Below are 10,593 nucleotides of genomic sequence, written 5' to 3' on the forward strand. Positions count from 1 at the left end.
CCGAGTACTGTTACAATTCCCAGAGTTATCTTTAGCACATTGTTAAAGAATTTGATATTTGCATTTGAACAGAATAAACACCAAATATACAAAACTTCAGCCTGACAGACGTATCTCCACCTCACTTATATATGCAGTTACTAGCCTCTGCTCTCCACTTTATTTAGCAATTCTCCAAAGATATGAACACTTGAGAGAACTGAAGAAATGTGTGACAAAAGACTGTTTGTGAAACCAAAAAAGGGAAGCAGAGAAGCATGACAGAAGTCATAATGTGACACACAAATGAGAAAAGGCACACCAAATTTTCAAGAAGGAAGTTGAAGCATGTGACAAGATAGATCAGACCAGCTGTTCAAACTGAAGGACACCACATACAGTTCCTTTGTACTCTATTTGCCTTGCTCAATAATTGTACTAATCTATAGTTAAATATTATTATTTATAGAGAGGTCAGAGAATATGAAGATATCATCAAAAGAGTCTGAAATAGTTACCAGGCTAAAAACCAAATCAAGACATGAGTAACTATGTGAAGTCTCAGTAAGTTCACACAGTTATTCATGTCTTGATTTGTTTTTTTCCTTCAAAGTTGAAGTTTCTCCTACTTCTTGAAAAACCATTTATTTTCAAACTAAAAAAGTTAGTTCCCTTAGCCTTCAGGTGACATTAATTGTACATCTTTTTTCTTAGTGATTCTAGGAATTTCTTGCCTAGCTTAAAGATTCTTAGTTGGCATAGCTTTCACAGAACTGAATCTACAGGTCACTGATACAAAGCCACAGCTGAGTTGTATAAGCACTAGCAGTTATTCAGTTCCCCCTTGCTGATTTTCAGCTATGCTATACAAATGGTTTAGCTTTTATGAGCTATGTGTACAAATCTGCATCCTCATCAACTCTCAGTCAAGTTATAATGAGATCACTTGAAAATTTTAACTGAGGCACCAGACACCTCCCCAGGGCTATGCTGTACTAGGATTTAAAACAACAGGTGCTTCAACATAGTGTAAAACATGCAGAACAAGGCACAACAACATTGAAAGCAAAGCTAGTTAAGCAAAACATTTTAAAGCTTGCTATGTTAGCAGAGATAGTTATCTTAATTGTTGTTTTATATTCCAGAAATCATCTTACCTCTGGTAAGGACACAATTGGCTCAAAGTGGATATCATCACTATGTACTACCTCATCATCACTACCACCTTCATCTTCATCTGCTTTACGAGTTGTATCTCCAAACACAGTTGCTCCTGTATTTGCCCATTTGAAGTTTTTATCTACAATTAAGAGAGTGACATTTTAAAATTAATGTATTTTTTTTTCTTTCTGACAAAAACTCGCAAAAAATTGTTGTTTCTAATGATCAGCAGACATTTTGTGCACAAAAGGTATATTGTATGAAGCAAAAGTCCAGCTGAGGTTTGTCTCAAACTAGCTGAACTCACCTTTTGAGCCAAAAGCAAAGTCTTCAGAACTTTTGGATGCCAGATCTGCAAATGACAGGCCTGCGGTATTGCCAAAACCAAACGAGATTATTCTGTTTTCTATCAAATAAAAAGGAGAAAGTCAAAGATTTTTCTCTACCTTCTTAAAGAAAATGCATTTATGTAGTCACAAGAATAAACTGGAGAACTGACTACAGCATTTTTTTCCTTCCTCCCAATAAATTTAAAGTTTGAATGACACTTGTCATAATGACCATCTATTGTGGTTTGAAAAATGGGCCCAAGACTCCAAGTTTCAGCATACTACTTAAATGCCAATCCACAGAGCTCATGTGGTATTTAACAGTAAGCTAATGAAAGTCCATCATATTTAAATTACACAATAGACACTAGCATTGTTTTGTTGTAGCAAAATTCAACTCAAAATTTGATATATACACATTTTTACCAGACTAGTACCTATGTTTCTAATTCAGTATTGGTACTACTCCCCATGACAGCAACTATGCTTGGTAAACTGATCCACAGAAAAGCATAGCTTCCTACAAAAAAACCTCAGCATATACCCCTGACCTTACCTTGTGTTGACTCTGAACCATCTGAATCACTCTTTTTAGTTGACAAATCTACAGGTTTGTCTTCAGCTCGTGATAAGGTCTGGGATACTTGCACAGTTTCTGTGGTGGAATGTGATTCTTCACTGCTGGTACCTGACTGGGCAAGTTCTGTCACCTCATCTTTTGAGGGAATGGGTATTTCTTCCTTACTGGTAGAGACTAAGTCACTTGAGTTTGCAACTTCATTCTCCTGCAATTAATCAAGAAAGTAATGTAATAGGTAAATAAGTTAGAAGACCTTGGGATTGAAACCTCCTCCCCATGAGTCTAAGAACAGTCCTTACAGAAAAATAAAGAACACCAAGAAAAATTGCTGCAAGCTTTCTGAAGTTTAACATAAGGATGTTAACTTGACAAGAGACTAAAGTATCTTTGAAGTACTCTGTTTTCCAAACAATACTATTATTTCCTGAAATCAAATCTGCTGTGTTGGCATACACTTGAGGCACTGCTAGAAAAAACTCAATTTTTCCCCACTGGATGTTTTAGTTGTAGAACTGTACTGTCTCACACATACATGAAGTAATTGTACAAGTTTAGTAACAAGAAGTTCAGTAAAGTTTTAGCTCTTACTTTCATTTCTTGAATTTTAGCTTCTGACTTTAAGTTTTCCAGAGTGTCACCCTCAGTATCAGTGCTGACACCACAAACAGATGCAGAAGGAACCTGCAGAGCTTTTGTTCCATCTTTCTCCTCAGGAGCTGGTTTCCTTTCCAAAGTAGCAGCACATTCTCTTTCATTGTTAAATTCACTCTTCTTTGCAAGGCCTGCTGTAAAGAATCAATGGAAAATAGCTGTGAAGGTAGCTACATACTGAAATAATTTTTAGCCCTGACATTATAAATTGTAATAATATCTGACTCGTAACAGCCAGATCAACTTGAAGACAGACTTCATGAGTTTCAGACAGCAGCATTACTGTTTAAATAGTGGAAGGAAAGACTAAATAACCTAACCTGGGGTGACTAGATTTGAAAATACTTAATCTGTGGGTTTTTACTGCTATCAGGGAATTTCCATGCAATGATGAAGAATTTCATCATACAGCTGCCACTACTACTAACTTCCTTCAGTATCTCCTAATATTTCAGATGGATTAATTCCTTCTAACACATATCCTCAAAGAAACCCCAGCCTTTACTTCTAGAAGTACCTACCTTCAAGTTATGTAACACTGAAGTCTGAGAGACAGTCAGACACACATAAGCAAGTTGTCTACACTTGTACTTTTAGTATAGAGACCAAAGAGCATTTTTTAGATTGAACAACATTAACTCAAAAGCTTCAATTGAGTAACTGCAGAAGTAGCAAGTATTCAAAGATGTAGACAACTTTCTCTTGAGCAGTATCATGCCAAGCTGAAGTTTTCAAGTTTTTCATATTCAGAAGGAACTCTAGATAGGAAGAGACTTTGATATTCTTATTTAGATATCACCTGGATTGCACATTTCTCTTTCAGGTACCCCTTTACTGCTAACCAGTAGTTTAATATACTGAGCTTAACTCTGTATGTTGAGATGCAGGCTTTCTGCACCCAGCACCTCTGCTTCTAGAAACCATCCCAGGAAATAAAAAATTAACCTCTGCCCATGTGTCCTTCAGATTCAGATTTTATGTCTCAGTACATGAAGTACAACAATGAAAATTTCTTAAGACATACCTTTCACAGGACCTTGCCCTTTCTTTTTCTCTTCTGAATCACTGGGATAGAGTCTTCCATTAAGTTTCTTAACAGCTGTTTCATAGTCTTCATCTTAAACACAGGAAAAAAGAGTAAGCTCTCAGGCACACTCCAGGTCTACTACGCCCTTCCAACTCACAAGGCTAGCAGGCATATATCATTTTTGCTTATACTTTAAGAGCTACACAAATCAAGTCAGCTGTCACTTCTAGTTTTGCTTACATGTGCTCTAGAGTGCTATTAACACTTCTTCTAAGCCTAGATAGCTACAGATAAGTGGCACAGGTTTTGCTTTTGGAAAACATTTCTTACTGAGTGATTTTATTAAGACTATCACTAAACAGATTTGGGAAAGAAGACTGAAGATTTTTACAAAAAAACTTGCAAGCTCAGGTACTTGTGGGAGGGGGCTTGTCTTCTCCCATTTTCTGTTGAATACAATGTTTCAGAATTTCCATTTAAAATATTTGCTGCTGAATAAAATTAATCAATCATAATTACATGCAGTACGGTTTGACATAAATAAGTTAACTAATAGTATTAGGAATTTCATTTAGAAGAAAAGTAACTTATTAGTATAGCACTTAAGAAACCTTAGATTGTTTGTTTTTAATAAAAAATGCTTTTTTATATGTCTTAAAATACTTACTAATGTAGGTCTCTTGCTCAAATACCTCTTACCTAACCAAATACCTTGGTAATGATGTGAACACCCATAATACGTCAAACAAATACCCTTTAGTCACTCCTGGGCCTCCACTGTACTATTCTATTTTGGAGACTTGAGCATCTTTGGCCCTAAGGAGGACACTGACATGATTACTTCTCACTGGCCCACACAAAAATATTTCAATGTCTAATGGTTCTAACAGTGCTAACTATCTCAAGTTGGAAGGGGCCCATAAGGATCACCAACTGCAGCTCACTGCTCCTTGCAGGACTACCTAAAACCAAGCCATATGACTAAGTGCATCACCCAGATGTTGCCTGGCCTCTGATGGGCATGCTGCTCTAGCTGCTGTCCTCAGGAGCCTGTTCCAGGGCCTGACCACCCTCTCAAAGGAAAACCTTTTCCTAAGCTGAATTTCCTGAGAGCTTCATTCCACTTCCTTGTGTCCTATAGTTGAGCAGCAGAAAGAGGAGATCAGCACCTCCTCCTCTGCTGATCCCTTGAGGAAGTTTGGGACTGTGCTGAGGTCACCCCTCAGCCTTGTCTTCTCCCAGCTGAACAAACCAAATGACCTCAGCCACTCCTCTGAGTCTGGCACTCAAGGCTGCTCACCATCCAACAGTTTGAGATCCTTCTTACACCAAACTGCACACACCCTTTCCCCACAAAAAGGCAGTACAAATAGAAATTTTGGCATTCCTTACCATCATCCTCGTCACTTGCATATCCAGGCTTATTCTTGTAACAGAAGAATGTTGAAGGGAGCTTGAGGAAGTCAGCAAGAGCTCTCTGTTCAGGGGTAGGTGTTAACTCGTAAACTATTACAACCTCATCAGATGGAACATCATCCTCTGACACTGTGGTCTTCTCAGCTTTTTTACAGAAATTGAACAAACAAAACGGAATAATTTCAGAACAGGAAATAACATTAACCCCACATTATTACGGAACCTAATTAATTCTAAGGGCCTACATACTTTCTGCTGATAGACAGGAAACAAACTTAGAGGACTCAAGGACAGAACAGCAAAACTTACACACTGTTCTATTGCTTTTGGAATTCAAGCATTAAAACAAAACAGGGCTGCATCTTTATATTATTAAACAGATTGTTTAATTAAGTCCTCATGTCAAATAAGAGCTAGCTACAGAGAAGAGTGACAGAGGTGACCAACAGAGGTGAATAAGAAAACTTCAGGCCTGAAAAAAAGTGAAGTTGTGAACAACAACGTGTCCAAGCAACTGAATAGAACACATTTCAGATTACTTATGGGATAGCTGAGCCTTTTATTAGCTAATAATAAATTTACCACAACAGCTTTTGCTAAAACTTTGATTGTTACAAAAGTAAAGTAATTCTTAGTTCCACTATCAAACAAACAAAAAAAAAACCCATCACTTTCAGCCTATTTAACTAGCTTTTGCAGCATGGAACTATCACCATCAGTTGTATTATTTAACTTTTTGTCTTCTTGCCTTCAACATTAAGTTATTCCTTCCACCAGTGTTGAGAACAGTGCATGATCAGTGCAAAGGTTAAAGGTGAAAGTAAAGCCTAGATCAAACTGCAGATAAAATATATGGCTGCAAGACAGCTTTGGAAACATATTTATTTTGAGAGAATGGAAGCAAAGAGAGAGGATATAGCAATTTAAACATCAGGTATGGTTTGGTTGGGGTTCTGCTTGTTTAGGTTGTGTTGTTTTGAGAAGGGGAAGTTGGGGATAAAGGGCTAAGAAATAAATCTGTGAATCATTTTTAAGAATTACCCCAGAAGCACATCAATAGTCACAAAAGCTGTTTCTAAGAACAAAATGATTGCTTTAGTACCTCAGCCTATTTGCTAACAGCCTATTATTTGTTCTCTAGATTTTAGTCAGTATCTGAAGGCTGGTCTCAAAAGCTTGCTGTGCTTTTCATTAAAAAAAATTTTGTAAGTCTGTGGCACAGTGTAATCACAGAAAACCTAAATATCCAGCGAGAAACCAGTACCCAGTAGCCAGTAGAAACGTAGTACCCAGTTCTTGATTTTTCTGATTATACAGTTTAACTTATCATTGCAAGAGGAGAAAAGGACATAGGAGACATTTACAGACAAGTCCTTTGATCCTCTGAGACAACTAACACACTAAAATAAGTCTGCTTATTAGAAGCAGCTTTCATTACTTTTTATTTAATCATCCAGTAGATTAAGAGCAGCATAAAGTAAAGTAACAGCTAAATCCCAAGTACTGATTCAAATTCATGTATTTTTTTCAGATTATTACCACTTCAGTCTTTGCCCCACCTTTGTTTACAAGTTGATAATTTCAGGCATTTATACACCAGAGCTACAAAGTAACTCAAACCCATCACCAGCACACTCTCCTACACTAATTCTTTCTACTCATATTTTTAGATGTCAGTAAGTTCTCTGAGCCTGCAGAAAGTACATGTAGGATAAAATTCCTGAACAGCTAATTTCTAAGTTCATCTCATGACTGCGAGACATACATGTTTTCATACATCTTCTCAGAATCCAAAAAACTCAGTCACCCTAGCTGATTTGAGGATTAGAAGTACATCTAGCAGTGTGTTATGAAGATATGCAGCTATCCTGCTATGTGTTTTATTCTTTCTGGTTAGTTAAGCAAGTGTCTTAATTGGACTAAGTTTGCATCAAATTCACCTGAGGTTTAAGTGTGGAGCATTTAGTCCTACAACAAGCAGCAGCTTTCCTTAGAATCAGAAAATTTTCAAAAATATATCTTTGAATATAACAAAACACTTCTTTCAAGTCAGATAGGTGGATGGTAAAACATGTGCTTTCTTTAATTTGAGCAGTAGAAATCCAGCTAGAAGCCATGGCAACAAATACACTGTTCCAGTGTTTTACCACACTCATTGCTCATCAGGTTTGACAGCATTTAAGGAGTTATCATGCAGTCTCTTTCAGTACCCTTTGGGCAAAATACCTGAGTAAGAGAAACATATTTAAGGTCACTTCAGATTAGTCAAAAGGTGAAGTTCTCAGTGAAACTGATCTATCAAACACTGGAATACATTCTAGTGTTCCAAACATCTACTCAAAATGATAAAAGACTTCAACAACAAAGACTGCTGTTGCAAACACTTTAAATGTATCTTCATAGGCAGCCATGAAACATATGCCACACATACATACAATGTATTCTGAAAAGACCTGATTTTAGGATAACAGAACTTCCTAACTATTGTGTAGATTTTTTCACCCAGACTAGGATATGGAAAAAACAGAATTCAGAACAATATCATGCACAACAGTTCTTTTCAAGGCTGTACTGTATTTTTGCTTTTGTTTGAGCTGACATTAAATATCTCTAGCTAGTCACAATAATGCTGATATTTCCCCTCATGCATTGACCAATGAATATCTTCTGAACAGAAGAGGAAAGCACCAGTTTAAACCCTAAAGCATGCTAACAGGTACAGTAGCCTGCAGCTGACATGACTCAGACTTGTAAAGCACTGGTGTCTTTAAGCCCAGTTGGCAATTAAGTGCCACAGAGCTGCTGCTGCACATCCTGTAACCTGGTGGAATGGGGAGGAGAATCACATGTAAAATTTGCAGGTGGAGATAAGAACAGTTTAAAAACTGAAACAGAAGTGACATAAATAATAATACTAAAATGAAAAAGTAGAACTTAAGAAAAAACAAATGAGGCACAATACAGCTGCTCACCACCTGCTGACCAATGCCAGACTCCATTCCCACACTCCTACTGACCCCTCTTCCAGACAACTCCACCAGTTTATAAACTGGGCATGATGTTCTATGGTGAGGAATATCCCTTTGGCCACTTTGAGTTCCAGCAAAGCTCCCTCCCAGCTTTTGTTTGTGTACCTCCTCAATGACACAGCATGAGACAAAAAAAAAGGTCCTTGACTTAGGGTAAGCACTGCTTAGCAGCAACCACAACGTCAGTGTGTAATCAGCATTGTTCTCACACTGAATCCAAAACCCAGCACTGTGCCAGCTACTGAGAAAAAATTAACTTTATCCCAGCCAAAACTAAAATAAGAACTTAGAAGAAGTTTATAACCTGATCTCCGAAAAACGTAAATGCATGGAGGTGCAGAACTACCAAGGTTAAACTTCTTTTAAATGTTGTTCCAGCACAACTCAGAAACCATTCTCCAAAAGAAGTTCCCCCTAAGAAAAATTCACATCATATTTTTACTGGATAGGCTTGAAAACCTAATTTAGGAAGGACTTCTCAAAATCCTTTGCGATTAAGTCAGAGCTCAAAGAACAAAAAGTTACACTGAAGACAATTATCAACTGTGAACAAACCACTAAAAATATAATCACAACCTAATTATTAGAAAAGTAGAAGTGAAGAACAGTCTAAAGTCCCAGAGGCTTATTTTGTTTCTTTAAATACATTCCCCCTGCCATATGCCCCCATATAAAACCATGATCAATCCAAGGTAGGAAAATTTCTTGCATGTGTGCATTGGCACAGAATGATTAATCACTCCACATTATGGACACTTATGAAAATAGAAATGAATTGTTCATAAACTCCATCCACAGGGATGGTTGAAAATACAGAGCAAGTGACTTTAGGTTATGTATACAGAACAGGAATTCAGTGCTCAAGTAAGAACAGCTTATCAAATGACATTTTGACACTTTGAAACAATGCAAGACACTAATACCGGAAGACTGTCTTATGCAGACTAAAAGTTTGTTATTTAAAATTAATTAACCGTGTAAGTTGAGCATTCTTACAGCAAGCATACTTGCAAGCAGCACACTAGCAGTCAAATCTAATCAAACTATAAGCTGTAGCAGTTTTGTCTACAGGATCTGAATGTAAACAAATTGGTTACAAATTGGCAAAAGTTTTCTAACAACTAAGGTGGACTATAGATTATATATGAAGGTGGCTCTCACTTCTGTGCATTCTTTCTTTCTAAAAGCTCAGCAGTTAACACTGACAGTTGGGAACCTGAAGAGAACACTTCCACAGAGGCTAAATACATTCAAGCTCTTGACTGGATAAGCTGTCTCAAGATCTTCAGGCTATTTCATTGACATAGAGTAAACCACATCAGGCACCACAAGGCATTCTCTGAAAACAAAAATGTAATTTCTCTAGAAAAATGGAATTTAAGAGATCTAGTGTGCACGCATAGTAAAACTGTGACGGAAGAAGTGCAGGGCACATATCCTCAAAAAACAGGACAAACAGAAGCCAGAAGCTTAAACAGGGCCATCCATTGTGCTGGCTCATGTAAACATACAAAGGGCTAGAAACATTCTTTGACAGGACAAATAGAGTAGTCAGACACGCAATTTTAAGTACTCTCCTTCAGCATGCATGTTAATTATAAGGATTACTGAGCCAGCTGCTTTGACCCAGCTGGGTTATTGTCCATGCCTGCTAGAGTGTTTTTATCACACATTCAGTGCAGTATGCAAATACCTTTACTATCAGGTTGCATGGAGGATGTGCTTGTCCAAAAGGCCATTGGATTAGATTTAAAGAGGCTAAAATTAAATCCTAAAAAAATAAATTGTTGGTATATAATTTTAAAAGGATAGAACAGACTTCTCTATGTTCTGCAAGTATTCCATAGTCATATTTCACAGCAGGAAATTTCATCTGTTTCTACACAAGCTTATCCAACTCATGTTAATGAACTGCAGCTATCAGCTTCTGCCATGTCACTTCACTACACTTAAGCTAATAAAGAGACAGGACATGTTCATAATTCTGAGACATCCCATCCTTTTCACAAAGACACTTCAGCCCATTACAGTGCTCCTGTCACAGCCACAGCTTCTGCCTGTGCATCTTTTTCAGACTATAACAGAAACCATACAACTGAGTATGCCATCACAATCTCTTTTTCAGGCTCAGGAAGCAGGCTGACATTTGATGTTAAGCTACACAACCAAAATTACAGAGGCTGGTATTTAACACTTGAAACAAAGTATAGACAAGTTTCAGAATACCCATCTACTTAATTATGGGGAAAATGCAATTTTTAGCTGATGCATCCATCTGCTGTTCTCACACTTGGCCACTCAGAGTAAAGATGCAGGTACATACAACATCAACTATCTATTTAAGTCCCAAAAGCAAATCCACAAATTCTTTGGGCATTTAAATCCAAGATTCAGATGCAGCACTTCAGAGTTTAAGCTCTA

The 10,593-nt window shown here is 37.3% G+C and overlaps 1 protein-coding gene across 2 annotated transcripts in view; it reads right to left on the reverse strand.

Moving 5' to 3' along the window:
• Positions 1-10,593, reverse strand: part of RGPD4 (RANBP2 like and GRIP domain containing 4) — a 33,262-nt gene that overhangs the window by 3,910 nt on the left and 18,759 nt on the right. Inside the window, exons 21-26 of one of the 2 annotated variants that reach the window (XM_058019195.1) lie at positions 5,120-5,287; positions 3,725-3,817; positions 2,638-2,831; positions 2,026-2,254; positions 1,448-1,546; positions 1,137-1,279 (exon numbers count right to left, since the gene is read on the reverse strand). In XM_058019195.1, coding sequence (XP_057875178.1) covers positions 1,137-1,279; positions 1,448-1,546; positions 2,026-2,254; positions 2,638-2,831; positions 3,725-3,817; positions 5,120-5,287 — 926 coding nt within the window. Of the gene's footprint in view, positions 1-1,136; positions 1,280-1,447; positions 1,547-2,025; positions 2,255-2,637; positions 2,835-3,724; positions 3,818-5,119; positions 5,288-10,593 lie in introns of both variants that reach the window. The other variant, XM_058019194.1, reaches the window with a different exon arrangement.

Source organism: Melospiza georgiana, chromosome 2 (genome assembly GCF_028018845.1).
Source record: "Melospiza georgiana isolate bMelGeo1 chromosome 2, bMelGeo1.pri, whole genome shotgun sequence".
Classification (NCBI taxonomy): domain Eukaryota; kingdom Metazoa; phylum Chordata; class Aves; order Passeriformes; family Passerellidae; genus Melospiza; species Melospiza georgiana.